At 35.4% G+C, this 22,341-nt stretch overlaps 1 protein-coding gene across 1 annotated transcript in view; it reads left to right on the top strand.

Moving 5' to 3' along the window:
- Positions 1–19,115: 19,115 nt before the first annotated feature.
- The window catches only part of LOC134791982 (uncharacterized), a 171,587-nt gene continuing 168,361 nt past the window's right edge, over positions 19,116–22,341 (top strand). Inside the window, exon 1 of the mRNA XM_063763083.1 lies at positions 19,116–21,168. Coding sequence (XP_063619153.1) covers positions 19,884–21,168 — 1,285 coding nt within the window. The 5' untranslated portion in view covers positions 19,116–19,883. The remainder of the gene's footprint in view (positions 21,169–22,341) is intronic.

The raw sequence follows: 22,341 nt of genomic DNA, 5'->3' as shown, positions 1-22,341 counted from the left end.
TGCAAAGCTCACCTAACCTAATTGATGAGATCGTACATGCTTGTATTTACTTGTATTTACCCACCCGATAGCAAATTGTTTGTTTTACTTAGCATGTGAATTGACTACATGGTTGGGTTAGGTTAGGTAGGTACTATTTACTCGGCATCATAAATATGTAAAACTAAAGCTAACTCGTGAAACGCAAATATAAAAAGCTAAAACTGGGAATATTGACACGAGAGTACAGTTAGTGTAAAACTATTTGTGTTCATAAAAATCACAGCAATTAAATCACAATAGGTAAGTACCTATACTTTAATACTATATATACTACCTATAATTTAAGATTTCTTTGCAATTACAGTCAAACAGTTTTACCTACTAACTCGTATACTGGGTACCATATGAACAGCTAAGTTTGTAGATGTGATATTAATTCGTAGGTTTAAGTACTAATACATAATTTAGATTTATTTTTTACTAACCAAGATATGAGTGTAACTTACTCGAAATAAATGATTTATTATTATATACCGTAAAACGGGGTGAAAAGACACGATTTTCAACTTCAAGGACGATTTTCGCCAATAATCCAAATGATAAAAGTAATAATTTTGATATAATTTTTTGAGTCTTGGTTAGTTCTTCAATTTTGCATTTGTGAAAAAAAATTTTACCTACCCAATTCAGAGAAAATCAAAGAAAACTACCTGTTTTCTCAATATCCTTAAAACGGGGTCGATAGACACAAGAAAGGGGTGAATAGAAATATTAAGTTTTAGCTGTCATAGGCATCGAATTTGGTCATTATTATGTGGATACTCTATTGGCAAATGGTATATATATCTGTTAAACAGCTATTTAAACAAAATTATTGTTTCGTGTCTTTTAACCCCCAAGGCGTGTCTTTACACCCCTTTGTTGTATCTTTTCACCCCCTATGGCGTAACTGTTCACCCCATATGCGTGTCCACTGACCCCTTTATCACGTAAATTTGCTTGTTATTTGTTTTTAACAAAAAAATGCTTTATTATAGAGAAAATTAGTGATATTATTTATTATTTAGGTACTACAGATACTATATTACCAGGTTAGCTAACTTTTACTTAGTTAATGTCAAAACATTTACCGCTAGAACAAAGTTCAGACAGGCTTCATTTCTTACCTCGGCGAGACCTTACTTTAGAGTCAAAAAAATCTAACTTTTAGGCAGTTTGATGAAGTTCTTTTTATATCAATGTAGAGAATAAATAGTCTACTTTATACGCATTCCAAAAAATCTAATTTTAGAGATGTACGTTTTTAAATATAACAACTTGAAAGAAAAAGTTCAAAATTTCTCTATTCACCCCGCGATTTCTGTTCACCCCGTTTTACGGTATAAGTTTTTCCCAATTAACTCTCAAACATGAGCGCAAATAGATCGTTAAATTAATAACATAATAAATACCTATACCGGGTGTGGCCTGTAACATGAGCAAAAAATTAAACTGTAGGCTGTACTCCTCATACTGACCAACATTTGTTCAGCGACTTTTAAAAATAACGTGTGGTTTGATTTTTAATACACTTTAAAGTTTATTCTAAGACGCAATGTATTGCGAATTTTGTTATGTTTAAGGCGTGACAAGCAACGTCAATCACAATGATATGGCGTGGCGATGGCGTCCATTGAAGATAATATGTATTTTGTATAAAAAATAGGGAGTCTAAATACTTCATAATTTTTAAAAGTTGTTGAACAAAAGTGTCACGGTTTGAGGAGTACAATCTATGTTTTAATTCTTTGCTCGTGTTACAGGCCACACCCGGTATATCTATTTTATGTTTACACAGGTTCAAGGTAAGGCATAAGCTATATAAATAAATTTTAACAATATATTTCGTAACGACGCCATAGTGTAAATATAGATATAAGTTCTGTAAATATAGTTTTAAGGGTAATTAATTTGTATGTCTCTATAACAGGCTGAAAATGGATGTCTGTAGAATAAGATCATTTATGTATAATTTTGTAGAAATATCTATTTAATTTCATTTAATTTCAGGACAATCACACAAATCGACCTATTCCCGCTGTCGTCTCAAAAAGCCTCTTAGGCTCACAGATAAATCTTAAGCTGCAAAACGTTAGGTACATTTGGAAGGTTGTAAAATAAGAATCGCCTAGTTCTCTGTTCCACCAGATCAGATCTCTAGCTATGCAAAGGCCTAAATTGGTAACAAACTAGAGTAGGATATTACCCCGTTGCAAAGCTCGGCGCGCCAGCGACGGGAAACAAATTATTGCCATATTGCAGCTTCCGGCGGCCGTCCGGACAAATAAATTGCAATCGCTGGCAACTAGCTGTTTCGAATTATTTAAACTGAACTATTGCGGTATATGAATTACCTACTTAACATGCTTTTTATAAACACCTATGACTCACTGCAATACCTCATTTAGGTATGGAATTACTTTCCGTCAATTTTTTTACTTGCAGCTGTACTTGCTTGCAGAAGAAAATAAGCGTGCTGTCTCCTCAATTGCTCGGAAGGCGCAGGAAATTTACTGTAAAAGTAAGAAAGAATAGTGAAATAAACCTAAAATATCCTCTAAATATACGCCGAATAGATTCATTTCATACTTTATAATCGAACGAGCGAGCGAAGCGAAGCGAAGTTCTTACATTCGACTTGGATCACGCGGCTGGCTAGCGGCACGTCCCGGCATTTCGATGTTTTTAAGCTGAACTGTCAGAAGATAGTTTAATACTCAAGAACTAAAGTAAATTTGTTCTAATTTAAATTAAATTGGATAAACGTGTAGTCGAGGGCATTATATTTTAGTCATTAAATTATGAGCAGGCTCGATCAAGGGATTATTGAGGTAGAAGAGCTTAGAAGGCCAAAAAGCTGTTAGTGAGAGATCTTGCTATTCTGGTCATTTTATTTGCAAAAAACATGGTCAAATTTAGTATCAAATGAAAGTGCTCGGTTTGCACTTTTATAATATCGTTTTTAAATATACCATTTTGAAATAATTAGCACGATACAAATAAAATAATGTAAACATAATATAAGTATGTGACATTTGACAGGAAATATTTCAGCTTAGCACAGATACAGTTTATTTTAATCTCTATGATTTCTATACGCTATACTTAAATCCAGGGGAGGGACAGTCGTAAGTATATAAAACACTTTATTCGAAAAAATAGCGACATCTATATTAAGTAACGCTAAACTTTTTTTTTAAATATGGCTCCACTTTATTTCGTCAGAACGTCTTAAAACTCTTGTATCCAGGGCATGGATCAAACAAAAAAACATCTGTTACAACAGATTATTTATGGCCATCGTTGCCATGGAGGCGATTGTCACAAAAAAACAACTTTGCCAAATAAAACTCAAAATATTATAACACCCCATTTATTGTCTGTACTATGACATAATTCAGATAAATAAAAATACGTTCAGTTTTACAATGTTAAAAGAAACAAAGTTTTCATACGCCATCACAGTTGCTGAGAACTTCATTACCAAAAAATTTAGAAAAATTATGACGGGTACATTCACAACCTGCTGCGTGTAATTGTGTTTCGTGGTCAATTGTGTGTTATTCTAGCCGTGTATTATGATAGGTAATTTATTTACATCAACAGTCAAGTTAAAAGTACCTAATCTGTTTTCGTGTATTAATAAATATCCTGAAGCCTTTTTTCAGTCAAAGTTTTTTACGTTCGCAACATACTTAGACGCTATTTATGTCCCTCCCCCCCTGATATTGACGTTGATATTTCTGGTTAAGAATTACAGATGGCACTTCAAAATGGATCCAAAAAAGTTCCACGAGAGGTATCTCTTTGTCCTATATATTATACATACTACTCTTTGCTTAAATCTATCAGTCAAGGGCTCCACAGACCTTGCAATAAATCCAGGCGATTTCTGATCCATTGCCGCCTATAGTGCGACATAAAATAGTAGAAATTAAATGAAATGGAACTCAAAAATGTCCATACTAAACTGTTGCCATGTGTAAGCAATTTACGTCAAAAATGTGACAGTTACGTAGAAAGTGGTGCCCTCATTTACTTTCTACTATTTTATGTCGCACTATACGAGTACCTACCTAAGTAGGTGCAACAAAGTCAATCGCTCTATAATAATTTTTGGTTAACCGCGAGTTCTCAGTTCCGGGCGAACTACTAGTATAATTCATGGTCTAATAAAACATGGTCTTCTATTCCCAGAGCGACACGGGCCTACGTCACAATAACATTGCCACTTTATTTCAACATAACATGTTACATGGGTACATTATACCTATGGTTAATAAGTTAAAATATTTCTTTATAATTTTATAATTTTCATTTAAGTATATGTATTTTATCTTAAATTTTACAATAACACGTCATTTTTAATTATTCGTTAGCAATACCTTCCGATTCACGACAGAAATTTCAGACGTTCGGGTAATTCTGTTTACACTACTGACAACACAGGATAGCGCTGTCACATTTGACAATTCGGATCTAGATAACTTCATGCCCTGACCGTCATCCTTGTCGAACGCATGTTAATTGTTATTTCCTTCTCGCTCAGTGTCAGCAGTCGCAGTGTTTTCCAAACTTTTCACGCCGTAAGCTTGGTAATTAATGTGTAACTGTGAATTAGTTTTTCAAACGTTTGTCTTGTATAGATAAATAAAGTTTAATTTAATACATTCGATTTGTTTTATTTTACTATGTTTCTACATGAATAACTTAAAATTAATGCCGTTAACATAATTTTCACCGTTGGTTAAAATTCTCCCACATTTTAAAGTTTGAGAACCTGTAAACAGCATGATGACGTAGGCCCGTGTCAGTTAGGTCATACGCGAATCTCGGAATAGAGTACCAGGCGGAGTATATTATTATACCATGGTATAATTTAAATATTGAACGGGGCTAATCTAACAATAACATGTACCCATCTCTTGTGCGATTTTGTAAGCACAGAACAGCAAACAAATTATTTCGATAACGCAGACTATCCGTGACTTTCGCCTTTAGCCGTCTCCCGACCCGACACATCTAATCGATACCAACAACCTAAATGCGTCACTATATGATTTGGACACGGCTTGAGAACACTACAGAATACGTTTTTATATCTACTAGAATACACTTTGGTCAATCAGCGATAGAAAATATTATAATTTTCTTCATTTCTTGTATTTTAGACACCGCATTTTTTTAGTTCTTTTTTGCTATATCTACCTATAACTCTTTCTAAACTTGCGTGTAATACCACCCTGTATAAGCAAGTGTGAGGAAAAATAACCTTAACCTTATTAATTGTCCTTTAGATATCAACGAGAGCCGTACCATTATTTTCCATTGAGTCGCGAAATATGATCTTTAATGATGTCACACTCAAATTAGGTACTCAAAGGAAAAACCCTACAGAAAGGGTTGGCTTATGTTTGGGGACTCCAATGTGACGTCATTCTAATTTCGCAAATTTCATCCAAGAAAACTTGATCCTCTGTAAAATGTCAAGAAAATAATTGCATTGGCATTATTCAAAGATAATATAACACTAAGTACGTTACTATGTAATTTTTTACGAACTAAGAGAACATTTCTGGAATATAATTAAAGGTATTACATGGCCTTAAAGAAAATAATAACTACTTATGTACAAATGTGTTTATTCAAGACAAATTTCATCCAAGAAAACTTGGAACTACCAATTGACTTACTCAGGCCCACTTGCACCATTCCACTAACCCGGGGTTAACCGGTTATATCTGGAGTAACATGGTTACCAGTACAATTTAACACTGGGTTGACGGTTAAACCGCTTAACCCCGGGTTAGTGGGATGGTGCAAGTGGGCCTTACATATTTAACTTTACGGGCCAACATGGACATCTACCATACAACTGAACTCTGTCGGCCCGATTCGAGCTTTAAGATACTTACGTCAATTAATAGATCTAGAAACGATATGGATTAGATGTGTCAGTGTCAAAAGTGACATTTTTGTTTGAAGAAACGTCACATTTGACACTGACAATCGGGCAGTGTGTCAGTCAAGACAGGGGTGCGAAACTCCTGACTTCGGCCAAACTCGGCTCAGCATTGCTCCGAGCAATTATTAGGGTTGGCACCACTTGACTTCCTTTTGCATGCACGACCACAGGTAAGATAATCACTTGAATTTTGACAACCCTAAATTGCCGAAAGGGATAGTGCCATATATTAGAAAGGGATAGCATGATTCGACCCTGAAGCGCTGTCAAACTTCGGTTTTGTAGGAAGTTTCCTTTCTGTACGGCAGTACTATTATTTATTCTGTGGTCAAGATAAAATTTTGAGAAACCTGCAAGATTTTTCCGACCTTCCTTCAACTTCAATACCTACCTTCAACAACGGATTGGATTAGCTAGACTCACATACACAATACGACTTCGTCGGAGATAGAAAACTTTACAAAGTGAGAACAGTGATGATTAAGGTAAGCTTGTAAGGTGTGGATTACAGATTATAGTAATCTACCGGGGATTAATTAAATCTGTAATACACACGCCGTATATCCGCTTACAACTATTTCAATTATTAAGTCCTACCTGTAACTCATGAAATACGGCGTTCCGAGAACAAAAGATTTATTTTGACCCTTAAGGACCCTAGGATGGATTAAACAAGTGGAGCCACCAAGATTTTCGATGTAAATATTGCTTGGTATAGGTATATATACCAAATGTAGTTAAAATTTGGTACCGGGCAAGAACATAGGATAATTTGTATCTCAAAAAATATCTCTTAAAGGTTGAAGAGGGAGGTGAAAGTTTGTACGGGGAATCGATAACCGTTGATCTGATTTAGATGAAATCTACATCCACATTCAATTTAGTTGAAAATGATACCAAACTTGACTAAGAACCTAAACTTATACAATTATTGAGACGTCGCCGACGTTGCCGCTTGAAGAAATTTCACTATTGAAACTGACATAATATAATTAATATATCACATTCACACCAAATTCAAAACCTGTTATTACAATCAGAATTAGGTTGCATTTCTCAACCGATTCAACTGAAATTCAATGAGCAAGTTTATTTTTCGATTAAGTTTTTGAAGAGCTTTCAAGAGTTTATAATTAGGAAAAAACCCTGCTAGATCAAAATTTCAAAATTAAGTGGTAGGTACCTACCCTCCTACGCTACGCACTCCGCTTTAGCTGTCCGTCTCTCCGTGACGGATCAGGGGTTTGTCTTCCCTACGGTTGACAGCTGTAAGTTGTGGCATCGGCTTTGTAGCCGTAACCCCAAAGCCATGTCCATGTCTTGTTGCGAAACTCCATGAACCCTCTTTAACCACTTTTAACGACATCGACATACGGGAAGGCTTATATAAGTAAATAAACAATTTCGGTTCGCTATTCTGCATACTATTTAGGCAGTGCATAGTCATGTCATAGTCATAAATTAATTTAAATATTTAGCTGTAGATTGATTCCCCTGCTATTTTTTAACGCTAGCGCTTGTAAACATTTAACCTGGTTTATGATAAATACTACTGTACTGTACTGCTGATTATGGCGCATGAAATTATGAAAGTTAATAAAACTAATGAAATGGCGTATGAAAGTTAATAAAAGAAACGTACATCCCTTAAGCGTTCGTTCAAACGTATCTACCTATGTACATTTAACTTGTAGGTACAAGTTGTAACTCTACCTACCTATTAATGTTTGCAGAAGTATGAGTAAGCATTGTTTATCCATTTGTTTTATTAGACAAGGCGTCTACATTTGCTGGCAGATACTAAACGATTGTTGGCTCGTGTTCTACATTACTTCCCGCCGTCTATTTTCCCTTTGAAATGAAATGTAATGAGTAGGGTCTGTTTGCGGGTTAGCAGATGGGTTTCTGGTTTGTTTATCGAATGCCTTTTATTACTTTTTTATGTTATGGCAAGGCAAATGGGTAAATAGCCGGCCTTATAACAGTATAAATAATGTCAATTGGATGGATACTTCCAGGATGGTAAGGCATATTTTTACACGGTTTTTCTTTGTTTAATTTTTACTCCGTATACTTTTTGTATGAACCTAAAATGAACTTAATACCTTCAGATATTTACATGGAAGCATGTACTGCTATTTATGTATTCCGAACAGTTATTTTACTATTCAAGCCCATACAGTGTCCCACTGCTGGGCAAAGGCCTCCTCCCTCAGTCACCATCCGTCTCACTTTTGGGCAATCTCTGGCCATGCACTCGTTGAAATATACGTCCTGGTCGGCCCGCCATCTCCGCTTAGGTCTTTAAGCTCCTCGCCCATCTTGCAGCATCCATTCCGTGGCTATTTTGGCCTATATGTTGACATTGTATAGCATAGTAAATATTATATGTTAAAAGAATCCACATTGAATTGACGTGTAAAATTTGTACAATTTTATCAATAAATGTATCTTATCTTATCTTATCTTATCTCTGTGGGTGCACGCGGCAGACATCACCGACCCAGCAGTATTTCCATTAGATATTTGTTTACTTGTTTTTTCTAATAACATTAGCAACAGGCAGCAGCGGCCGGATATAAAATTTAGCAATTAATTAATTAGGTATTCAATGACAGTATATACTCGTAGATTGCTCGTGCCAATTACGCTATTAATTTTTAAGGCGCCTATAAATTGTAAGCCATTTGGCCATCAGTCAAGCCCTTAAAGACTGTGTCGAAGGCAATGTGGCTTAGACATTTGGCACACAACACCGTGTTGTTATAATAGTTTCCTAGTTGGTCTTAACGTTGTCATGGCTATCGGTACCTAGTTGGCGATATCGATGTACTTACCTACTATGTAGGTAATTAAATAGGTTTCTTAATAATATTTATTACCTACATAACAGTTTTATACGTACGTATTTCTTTTAATTCCATATTATTACAGGCATCGGCATATACTTTTATGTAATGTACCTATGTTTATTTTCCAAGTACCTATATTGTTACCTGTTGTTGTTGTTGTTGTTGTTGTGTTATTGTTGCCTGTTGTCTGCCTCTACGTTTAATCAATTGTTCTTTTCTTTTGTATTTTTTTACTGAGGTGTGTCAATAAAGAGTATTCTATCTATCTATCTATTGTTAGGACAAACATCCACAACCTAGAAAGATACATTTCTAACTAAACAAGAAATAATTCTTCATTACTCAAATATGCCCTATCTTTGTAATGTAATTTAATCTAAATTCTTAAAATAGTCAATCAAAAATAGTAAAATTATGTCATCATACTGAAATATTTTTATTATTTTTCATTGTAAGTAATTCAATTTAAAATAGATTTAAATGATTTGACTCAAAATTTTAACCTACACTTAAGTTTATATAATTATAATGTGTTGACATGTAAAATACTTCTAAATATTTTATGAATAAAATAATAGTTGATTGCTTGACTTCGAGGCATTCGAACCTATTAGGAACACCAGCTTCGTAGACAGGGCTACCAAAGTGTCTAAAATGACCGTTATAACTAATAATGGTCATCGTGTTAGGTAGGTATGCAAGTAATAAGACAAGTATCAATTTTATCTCATTTTAACGTATCGAGAGTAATAAATATTTGGAAAGTACTAGTAGGTACGTAGGAAACCATTTAGCCTTGCCTGGATCTGGCGAACAACGATCATTGCCATCGGCGACAACGACATATACTCGTAGTTACAACCACAACTCTCAGATGCCTTAAAATATGATTTATAACCCAATGGCTGGCCGAGGTAAATCTTAGGCTATTGAGTTGAGTCCTTACATTCAATAATAGATATTACGTACTTACCTACCCTTACACTTACCTACACCTTAAAGGTTACAGATTTTTATATTCGTAAATTAGGTTAATTGTAACGTACGCACGTTAATTGTAAAAAGTAAATCAGTAACTAAAACTGAATTAGGTGGTTAGGTTAGTTAGGTATCAAAATAATTTGTGACGTTCCACGGGAAAAGGTACCTTATGAGGGTTTCTAGTTTCGGAGATATTAAATGTTTTGTAAAGAGGTGAAAAAATGCTCAATTTTTTTTTATTGTGTGATCTGAAACCTTAATGCCTAACGTTTGTTTACCTGTTTTTATTTTTGTTATAAGTTAGTTATAAGCCTAGTAATGTCGTCTCAGAGTTTAGTAGAAAAGGTACCTTATGGAAAAAAGATTGAAAATTCCCAAAAAAACTAGTCAATACGGGAAAAGAAGTTTGGTAGAGAACTGTATTAGCATTCTGCAAAACTAATTTGATAATTTCAGTTCTGGTTGGGGCGCCTCGCAAATATTATAACCGTACATAGACCGACATCACAAATCCAAGTAGACTGCTATTATACCAAAGTTACTCTCGTCAAGTTTTTCTTAACTAGAATAATCTTCATTTGGTTTGGTCGCATGCAGTAAATCAGCCATTGGTTTGCTGAAAAATGCCAATACCCGACGCATTACCTTATGGAATATCTGAGGTCATTGAACCTCAATGCCGCTTATCTTCAATAGCAACCGAAATATATTATTGATAAGAAATAGACGATTTATACCATCTTAACCCCAAAATATTATTAGTTTATCCTAACTGTTCCATCATCATCATGCCTCATCATGTAACTTGACCACAAGGTACCTTTTCATTACATACAAATTATTGGTCTTTTTTAAGATTATTATGACGAAGAACTAATTAAATTGGGGGCAGTTTAATGTAAATTAATATTTTCTATTCATAAAAGATAAACTATAATATGATTGATATTTTGTAGTGATGTATTATTAGATTTATTTCCATAAGGTACCTTTTCGTAAATGTATGGAGCAAATACTGTTATTGTTATGTAAGTTTAAAGTGGCATAAGGGGTTAAATATAGTATTTAGTTGGGGTTTTAGGATTTATTTCATTTGAATGACAGAATTTCTTTCATATGTGCTCAGAAAAATTGATTGTGTGTCACATTAAAAGTAAAAATATTCAATTTTGTGATTTTATATGAAAAAGTCAGAAAATACATTTTCACCTCTAAATCGGTATTGTTTTTTGCTTAAACTGTCTGTCAGTGTCGTTTTCTAATAGATAAAATTTAAATCTTGAGAGCTCATTGCAATCAATCGTGAAAATGAAATAAAACTTTATTTTCAAGAGATTGGTTAGTATACACATAAATCAGTCGATATCAAAAGTTTATATTTGCATTACAGAACAAGTCGCAATATTTTTTTAATCTCAGATATATAAGGCATTATTATTTGTAGTCAACTATGTAACTTACTTCAGGAACATAGTTTTTTAGGCGGCTAAACTTAAAACTTCTCTATCGTAAAGTTGCTCATTTCACAACATTATTTTCAAAAAATCATATCTCTGTAACTACGCAACCTAGAAGGTTGATCTTTTGTGTTATCGATAGCTTATTTATTGTAGATTACTGGGGTATGCATAACTCCATACCCGCCATAAGGTACCTTTGACCGTGGGACGTCACATTTAAACTATTTAGTAGCATTTGTAAAAAAAATGTAGTTGGCAATCTTTAAAAATAAACATATTTCGCGATGTTTGCATCTTTTCTAAATTAAATAGTTTCTTTGCAAAATGCATAAAGGAAGCGGCAATTTGCGAGAGCGGCAAGGGATGCAGCATTGAAGTAATGGCTCAAATGGAAAGACTTTATGCTGGAAATTCTTGTTTATAAATCAGTTTCTGCTTCTTTCACATTTTTACGAAAACCCGCCTTTAATCAGACAGCTTGCAGCTTTGTAACACTAACTATCACGGAGAAAAGCCACGGACAGACAGACAGACAACGGACATGGAAAAAGTATAAGCTAAAATAACGATTCTTATGAAATCTTCTGATTCACCCGGCTAATAACCAGCCGCAGCCCCTCTTAATTATTTCGGCTGAGCTAGTTAAACATTTCAATGTATCAGTACATTCAGTACTATTCAGTACCTAAGTATCGCTAGCGATTTCATGTGATCAAGGCAGGCGGTTAAAAAGTGGTGGGGGAAGGCAACTGTCCCGAAAAAATATGGATAGCGTCTGCGTCCGCAGTGGCACTGGCCGATGGCCATTTGTTTAGTTTTGTTTATTAGTTGAATAACCTAAGTTTGAATATCCACTGTCCAAAGATTTCAAAAGTAAAGATAGGGCCCCGTTCATTAAAGTAATTCGAGCGAACATGTGCACCAACGAACATGTTCACAATCGCAATTTGTGCACCTACGAACTGGCCCACTAAACTTCTTAGTACCCGTAAAGCCCGTGTTTTCAAAGTACCTAATATACATATAAGTCAATGACACTCTCTTCCTAACTGCCCCGCCCTACAAATCTGCCTCACTGATCTGCAGTATCTGCAGTAAAAAGTGTAAAAACACTTTATCTAATTATAATTACTTACTTGCTTATGGAAACATTGTATTTCCAGGAAAATGCCGTTTTGCCGGGGGCATTGTCGATACCGCACAACATACACGAATTTCTGAAAGTGCCGCTACTAATTAAAAGTTTTCACAAGCTGATTTCTCATGTTCATTGAGTGTTATATACCGATATAAATTACTTACCAACTCACTTATTTATAGTAATTAACGTAAAAATTATGCAGAACGATGAGAAATGAAATGCTGTTATATTTCGTACATTGTATATACAATAATAATAAGGTAAGGAAGAGAACATTGCTAACGAGAATCAAATAAAAACCTATGTGAATGTGAACGCATTTACAACTCGATTTTCCATTAACCATTTTCCATTTCTAATGAATATTATTTCACGTGCTACACAAAATTTGTCAGTAGTGAATATTAATTACTAATTCCAAAAAAAATACTAATAATGGTTCTTAATTTTCACCAGTGTGTAGGTACTAATATTTAGAAATATAACATTATATATAAAATGTATATTAAACAGGGTGACTTCAAATTGGTAATACAAAATCAATGCTTTACACAGATCTTCCCTAAGCAAAGCCCCTCAATTAAGTTTCATGCTTTTAAAATAATCAATAGTTATTTACAACAAAAACAACAAGAGATCAAAGTTTGATATTACTTCGAGTGCTTATTTTGAGTCCCGTGCAAGCGAAAGATTCTATAATAGATTCACGAGCGTAACGAGTGAAACTAATTTAGAATCTTGAGTGTAGGATAGGACTCAAAACCGCACGAGATGTACATAACTTTGATCTCGTGTTGTACATACAAATTTTCACCTCAGAGGTGAGAACATATTAGACAACCCGATCCTGAAAAATTGATTAGTAATTGTCACTTGTCAAAGAAAATAAGAGTGACAGTTAGATATTTAATGTAGAGTAACCACACTTCGGGACTTTAATTATTTGAATTTTGTTTTATTAGAAAATTAGCAATAATTAAACATAATACTCCTCAGTATATCATAGTCAGAAGTAGTGTCATAAGGTGCAAATTTTGGTATCGGATGAATTCACTTAGCACAGATGTAATATACGTAAAGGTAAAGCTAAGCTATTTGAGCCCGGTAGACATCCGCCACCCCCTGGCAGGTAGGCAGGGGGGGCAGTCAAAGTAGTTTGCAATGGATTCAAGCTTTCAACTCCTTTTTAACCACGTTAGAGAATGAATTTTTAAAAACGCCGAAATTACTTTTCTTGTATTTTAATAATATGCACATATAAAAAGTTTCAAGCCCCACACTCGAAAAAATTTTTGATCTCCGTACAAATTTTCAACCCCTATTTCGCCACCTTAGGGGATGAATTTTCAAAAACGCTAAAATTGGTTTTCTTGTATTTTAATAGTATATCTTATAACGAAGTTTGAAATTCCTAGCTTAAAATAAAACATGAACCCCATACAAACTTTCATCCCCTTTTTAACCCCCTTAGGGGTTGAATTTTTCAAAATCGCTTCTTATCTCTTGTACACATTATAAATGTAACCTGGTGTGCAAATTTCAACTTTCTAGCATTTCTAGTTTCGGCTGATAATAGTAATAGTTGAATAAAAAAATAGCACACCGATTTTGATTTAAGTATTCGTCAATATTTTTATTTTATTCTATTAAACTGTAACATCAAAGGACTCAAAAATGAATCCCTCATGCCCGATTTATCTGGAAATGATACCAAACTCGAGGTGGTAGGTAAATAGAAGCCGATATGCGGCGTGTAACTTTGGATGCCCCCCTGCCTACCCACCAGGGGGTGGCGGATGGCTACCGGGCTGGATTGGTTTTAGCTTTACGTATACTGCATCTGTGCCAAGTGAATTCATCCGATACCAAAATTTGCACGTCCCATACATTGGGTGACACTACTTTCCTCAGTATAAGTAGCTGATTTTAACAACAGGGTTAATGTAATATACTATTTGGCATTAACTGAGCCAAAATCAAGTGTTTTGTATTACCAATTTGAAGTTACCCTATAGGTATACTTTTATTTAACCCATATACAGCAAGCCCAAAGCCACAAATAAAACAATATAGTATAACTTTGGACTCACTGCGAGATTTTTATCTTTTTGCTATGACAAAAGGCTAAGTTTGCTGTTTCTTATGTCTCTTAAAAGTTTATGTCCAGAGTAACTTTGATTGAGCAGCTACTCGTATTTTGTATTCTGTTTCGAGTTGCATCAAACGGAATTGGTTAATTATTAATTGACGGGTACCTAATTCATACCGGACACTTCATAGCTCAAAGTGATTAATTAATAATCAACCAATAGCGAAACCAGTAGTGTTGTATGTATAGTAGATAGGTTGGTATATTGAATTTAAGATGCGCTATGGTTACGGCGGGTTAGAAAAGACGTTTAAGACTTATGTATTTACGAGTATAATCTCCGGAACGAGCTCTACCATCCCATATTTAAATTTGATAAATTAACTACCCACGTGGCTCTAGTACTAAGGTAAGGTGGTAAGACTATCACCGGGGTAAGACTATCACTTGTATGGAATCCTCATACTGTTTGTCTTGCCCCTAACAAAATAAACTATGTTAGTCTTACCCCACCTTACCTTATAGTGTTCATAACTGCAAGTTGTAAACTCTGGGAAACCCGATACATCTCAACAAGTACCTACTCCTGAGTAAAAGGATTTTACAGACAGACGGTGAAGGAAGTAAATCATGAAACCCTAAAAAAATCATGATATTATTTGGCCGATGTCCCTGTCAGAAAGATAATGAATGCAACACAAACAGATGTTCGAAAACTTTTGGAACGTTATCAAGTAAGTATTTAGTCTTCACATTCTATTTAAAAATTTCAAATATTTTTGGCCCAACTTCATGCAGATAATTTATTTTTAACAAAACAGATCTGTTTATAACTCGTACATTTCAATGTTAGTGTCAACTCGGGCGATTTAAAGTCTTTTTTTTACCGTCATAAGAAAATTGATACGGTTGATTATTTTTCCACAAAAACGATTTACAAATGGTCTTTCGATAAAAAAAAATTGAAAATAAAAATTTGGCAAACTTTTTATTCCGCATATACTTCATAAATAGCCACTTGATAAAAACACAACCGCAAGTACCTACCTACCTATTTTAATTTGTAAACCAAGCCTAAGCAACTTTAAAATCTCGGACAGGTGGAAAGCTGACTGGTCTACTGCTACGGCTGGAAAAGACACACCCTATCTTTCAGACCCGACGAGAAAACCAAAAGGGTTTCACCTACCTCGTAAGATCTGGTGCCGTCTAAATAGGTTGAGAACAGGTCACGGCCGCTATAATTATTTCCAACATAAGTGGGGTTGGAAGGAATCTCCCCTCTGCGAATGCGGCGAAAATGAACAAACCACTGAGCACATGTTTCGGCACTGCCCTCTTCGCTCCTATCCTGGCCCAGCTGAGGATCTGGATGCACTGACACCCGACGTAGTTACCTGGCTTAACAACCTCAAAGCTGTACTATGATTGCCTAATCATGCATGCCATACGGTGAAATAAATTTGTAAACGATTACATTGTTAAAATATCATTTAGAAATGGTACCTATATTTGAACAAATATCTAATTAAATACATTATGAAATCACAAAATAAAAATGTAAAAACATATATATGTTGATTAATAAGGATAAGTTTGAGAGTCGTAGTTCTAACCTAAGCTAACCTACATTTTTGGAAGCAGTTCGGTTCCGTAAAGGTTGTTCTTAGTTTCTAACCTAACATAACCCACTTTTCAGATGCCAGTTTATTTTTGTTCGCAACAGTTCTCGCAGGGTCGCAGTTCTACCCTCTTTTTAACCGACTTCAATTTCATAGAAGGAGGAGGTTCTGTATTCGGTTTTGGCTATTTTTTTTTTTTTTTTTTTATGTACGTTCACCGATTACTCCGACATCCGTAGTCCGATTTGAGTCATTCTTTTTTTATTTGAAAGGAGCTACCTCCGAGTTGGTCCCATTTTAATTTGGTTCTGTTCTGATGATGGGATCCATGAGGAATTGAGGGAACTCCTCAATTTTTAAAGGCACATCCATGTTGTTTTGGGCGTTTTCTTAAGCAACTCGAGCATTTTCTCCCGAAAACCACCAATTTGATGAAGTAGACCTGATGATGATGATTATTTTGATGATAATGATGATGATTTCTTTAAATGTAAGTATGTTCAGCGATTACTCCGGCACCTGTGATCCGATTTGAGTAATTCTTTTTTTGTTTGGAAGAAGTTACCTCCAAGGTGTTTTCGTATTATTTTTGGTTCTGGTCTGATGATGGAATCCATGAGGAATTGAGGGAACTCCTTAATTTTTAAAGGCACGTGTTAAGTGATTTCGGGGTTTTCTAAAGTAACTCGAGCATTTGCTTCCGAAAACCACCAATTTGATGTACTGCAACTGTAGCCTTACCACGAGTTTGACATTGATATATTCGCTAACGTCTTATGCATCTAAATGTAGATTTTTATGCATCTCGCTCACACTAAGGTTAGTACGAGCGAGATGCATAGGAAGTAAGTTACACACATGCTAGCGAATATATCAATGTCAAACTCGTGGTAAGCTGGTAAGGCTACTGATCGGGGGTTAGGGTTAGGAGTTAAGGGGTCGGGGAATGGCGGTTGAAGGGTTGCTGGTTCAGGATCGAGGGGTTCCTGGATCAGGGGTTGATCTGCTGTGAGGTTGAGTGATCAGGGGGCTGAGGGATTGGGTCAGTGGCGGGGCGGGCGGATGGATTTAGTTGACAGGAATTATAATTTCCCAGGCGGACTCGAGAAAATTCCTGATTACATATTTACTAAAGTAATAGGTACACGAATTTAGTGTTAAACATGATCTTGTTTTTCATTCATGCGTCGCGCTCTTAACAATGCGTTAAAACTAAAAATGGCAAAATAAAAACTTTTTACAAAAAAAATGAAACCGACTTCAAAAAGGATGAAATAAAATATTATCCTTTTTTATGTCTATGCGTTACCAACTGATATGTTTGAAGTCGGTGCCAAGCCAAGTAGTAACAATACCAGTAAAAATAATCAGCTTTATGGCTATAAATCCCATTAGAACTGTACTAATAACTATTATAAATGTGTAAAGAATTCTGTCTGCCTCTTTGTCGCCTTTTCATGGCTAAACAACTGAACCGCTTTAGGTGGAATTTGGCAAGAAGGTAAATTCCTTGAATTGTTTTATATTTTGAAATGTTGTTCTCTGGATAAGGGACGGGAAATAACTCAGTCCCAATCCCACACTTGCGTGCTATAGACTGTTCGAGCATTAGTAAGAAATGCTCTTTAAAAAATACGACGGCAAAAAAATGCATTTATATTTACACTAATGTGCCGACAAATATGGTACGGACTGCGCCAAGAAGGTTTGATCGTGTGTTCTGAGGTGTGTTCTTAGGTCCAGTCGACGTCAATGATATGTTTACACTTTTGCACCTTACTCCTTTGTAATAAGGCGAAAAGTGTAAACATATTTTTAACGTCGACTGTACCTACAGAAAGTACGTTCATTGTCGTCGTGTAAGGCAATCCAACGTAGGTAAATCCTTATCGAATCGCACCAAGTCATGGTATGCTTCAAAATTTGGCTTGGCACCGACTTCAAACATATCAGTTGGTAACGCATAGACATAAAAAAGGATAATATTTTATTTCATCCTTTTTGAAGTCGGTTTCATTTTTTTTGTAAAAAGTTTTTATTCTGGTAGCAGTTCCGTTCTGTGAAGGACGAAGTTATTTTAATCTAACTTACTTAACCCAGAAGGTAATGATTTCATAAAGTTTTTTACCAAACAATGTGTTTGATTAAACATTTTTGGCATGCGTTGTTTTAATAATATATAATGAAATTAATCAATTAATGTTTTTCGATTAATATTATATAATATGGCTTTTTGTCAGTTAAATGATTCGTCAAATGAGTTATTTAAATAAACAGTGTTTTATGAAAATTATGAAAAATGTATTTAGGAATCATAATTTTGCCAAATGTTTTTTGTAAACTAAATGTTTGTGAAATGATTGTTCACCAATAGGTACCTTAGATAGACCGGTACACGTCATAAAAATAAGAAAATAAACATATATTCAATTAGTGAATAGAATCAGGCGTTACTTTGCGGAAATCCATACTAATTAAAACCAAAATATTATTTTGCTAATCCGCGAATTTTGTTTTCGCGGATTAGCAAAATAATATATTCAATTAGTTATAAGAAAATAAACATATATTCAATCAGTTAACCGGTCAAAAATCGCCATTTGAGGGTTTTGGGACTATGCAATAGGTACGAGTAAATGATATTCTGTAAAAAAAATGCATATTACTTATATATCTTTTTAATACATTGTCATAAATGAAACAAATAAACCTGTATCAGGTAAAAGTCGTTCAGTTAGACGTACCTACAGATGTTAAGTACCATTGTGGCCAGATAGACAGGTAGACAAATATGGTGATGTATGTTAACGGAATGAATGTATGGATAAAGCATTCGACTCTTTCTATGACTTCAAATTAACCAATTTAGTTTGAACAACTTGACAGCGCGCAGCGCGGCATTTAATTCATTGCTTCATTCAATACAATGTAGGTATTCAACAATCAGAAGGTAGTACAAACACCGCCGTTCAATTGAATAATATCTACAAATTACGCTGCAGTACAGCTGTTCGCATTAGTCAGCGACGCATGCTCGTATGGCCACGCTGCACGCTGCATGGTCAAGTGAAAAACTGTGTCAGTGCGAACAGTTGTTGCGCCTACGTCAGTGCCGTCATGTTTCTTACACACATAGGTTCAAGGGGAGCCGGCCAACACGGCGGTCTCTATTTATAGTGTCTCGCATCTATTTCACTGTTAGCCCGCAGTGCAGAAATGTCCGGAGACGCGAACGTCCAAAAACAAGCGCGGAAGCACCGAAAAACGCGCGAGAAATTGCGACCGCGCGGGCGCGTCCTCACGTCTATAATGTTCGGTGATCGATCGATTCGACATATCCAATCTACCCGACTCTGATAATCAGATCTGGCCAACTGACGCAAATTAAATCCGAGTACTCATTAGACGATGCAATTACGCGCCATCGCGGCACGCGAGCTTATGCAACCGTTTTCAACACCGCCTGTTTGTTACAGTGTCGTATTCAGTAATCATTTACAGTGAATGAAAGTGACCGAGTGTCTGTGATACTAGTTTCCTAGTTAAAATATGCCATTTTTGTGTTCCTAATATATTCTATTTATCAGCTGAAAAACAAATATGACATTGGAACTATTTTAACGAGAATGCGGGTGAAACGCTTTGCCTGGCGACGCGCCAAAATTAACACTGAACAGCTGACTGTAAATAAACAAGTGTTTGCTGATAAAAGCGTAACGTGTTATTGACAAACCACCAAGAAAATTATCACCATGTCCGAAAAAAAAGACAGTGATCATAGTGACGTTCCCATAATAGATGATAATGTAATTCGAATTCAGTTGAGAAAGCCCTGCCATCGAAAATGGGAATTACGGACGCGAAATCTGTCTCCTGGGATCAGATTTCCTACGATACAACTTTTTGATAGTGAAGGAAATCTCCTCGTGGAGACAAATGACGAAAACGTTTCCATAAAGACTTGCGAAGAGCTCTCCGTCAGGGGAAGCCAGTCATTGCGAGAGAAAGATTTCAAACATTACATTGGCAAGAACTCGATTAGGAAACATAATTCCGTCGCTGGAGACAAAATTTATACAAGAGTATTTCGTACGCCTGTCGTAATTAACGATAATGTTGAGAGAGGTAATAAACGTTACGTTATACGAAATTGCGGCAGTGTAACAAACATTCCAAGTAAACTCACATTAAACACGAACTTTTCTAATTTGCAAATAAATAGCCTCGAAACCACCCCTTTCCAGTCCGAAGGCGCTAGTGAAGTTAGCAGTTACAAAAGTTCTGACAACGAAAGCTTTATCGATGACACGAAGCCAATATCGAATGAAACCGAAACCAAGTCAATATTGAAAATGAATGGCATAACTTCAACAGAAAGTTCGTCTGAATTTTCAATGGATGTAAAAAAGAACGAATCTGAAATTGAAATGGGCACAATGCTTCATAAATCCCAGTCATTGAAAGATGCCATTCAAAGAAGAGGTTCCACAAAAGAGCATAAAAATGACACTTTGGCGCGTTCCAAATCTGGAGCTTTGTATAATGGGCCTCACAATAAGGTATCGTTCCTGAACACTTACTTAAAAAGCTTACCCTCGCGGTCCGGATCTAATCCGGATTGGTTTGCTGTACACCGGCGAAAAACAATGAATTCTTCACTAAATTCTCCCGAAGCATTGAAGAACCACGACTGTCCCGAGTTTCTTTTACGAAAATCACGTCTTCAAAAAATACGGGATACAACATCAGAGAACGGATTCATTAATATTCCCACAGACGCGGCGACGGCTTGTGAAATGAATAAACGCCTAAAAATGTACAGACGTGGCTTATCAGAAATCGAACCACGGAATCATTTAGAGAGTGTAACCATGAGACAGCGGAGTCAGTCCGTGTCGGAAAACTTGCGGATTGTCCGCACTTCGTCGTCCGAAAGTGTGGACGAAGCCGACATGGTGCTTAGCCGTCTGAAGAGGAGAATACTCAAGAATAAGTTGAAAGAGAAAAAGCGGAGCCTTGGTTCTAAGTACCTTTTCAGTAAGTGGTCCAATTTAATTAGTAATATGAGGCTTTCCCATTGTCATTGAAATTGATATAACATAACATAATTTGTCGAATGTTTCCTTTAATATAAAAATTTGGAGTAGGTATCGCTCACAGATGCTTGATAAAAAAAAAGGTTTATAAGTTGTCGAAATTAGTCTACCTTTTATTTAGTAGAAAATATATCTATATTTTATTGCAAAATAACTCAGGATTCACCTTGTTTCAACATACCTGCATAGTTAAACGCCTAGCCACAGAATATGTATAGTAGATTGTTAACCAAGGGTTGAAAGGCATCCATTTCTGTCGAGGTAGTTTGGCGCTCTCACTGCGTTCGAGCGCCAATAGTCCGAGACGGAAATGGTGCCTTTCACCCGAGTTGAACACTCTACTTTTCATATCGAATGCGAGGAAACCAAACAAGACAAGGCAATTTCGCAAAATCAGTAATTGAAGTACCCAATTAAATAGATGCCATGATTTTTTTCCTCAGGACTTACTTGCAATCGGAGACTTTACATGTGTGAAGATTAATACCCCTAGCGAAAATAATTTAGATTGCAATATTTACGAAAACACACATTTTTTAACAAACTGCAGTCATTTTAAAATGATTTGTTCATTATAGTATGAAAAAAATAAGGGGGATTGCCTCTTACTTTTTAATTTTATACTTTTTCGTTCTAAAAGCCGCAACAGACTACCGGACCGCACCGCGACCTTGGTGCGCCGCACCACGTAATAACATAATAAAAGTATTTTAAATATTAAATAACAATTTAATTAATAATATGAGAAATCTTTATTTTGTATTTTATTTTATTTTCATGAATATAGTGCTAAATAACTTTAAAAACCAATTTAATATCGTACAAACGTTTAACTGTGGCTGTATAAGATTCTGCCTTTGCTCATTTACGCAAGTGTAAAGTTTAAAAAAATATTTTTGGTGTATTTATTTTGGTTCCCGCCTTATGAAATCGAGTAAATAGAATTCAACGAAAGAAATCAAGAATAATTTGTTTTTAACAATTTACTTACATCATTTTTTATAAAAAAAAGGATCAACGTGGGATTAGTAAAATTAAACAATTACCAATTGTTCCAGGCGAGGAAATAAAGACACTATTTTTCCATTTTGTTTCCGCCCAGTTGTTCGTGGGA

Source organism: Cydia splendana, chromosome 1 (assembly GCF_910591565.1).
Source record: "Cydia splendana chromosome 1, ilCydSple1.2, whole genome shotgun sequence".
Taxonomy (NCBI): Eukaryota; Metazoa; Arthropoda; class Insecta; order Lepidoptera; family Tortricidae; genus Cydia; species Cydia splendana.
Note: the sequence above shows the minus strand (reverse complement) of the source record. Positions and strands in the feature narration are given on the sequence as shown.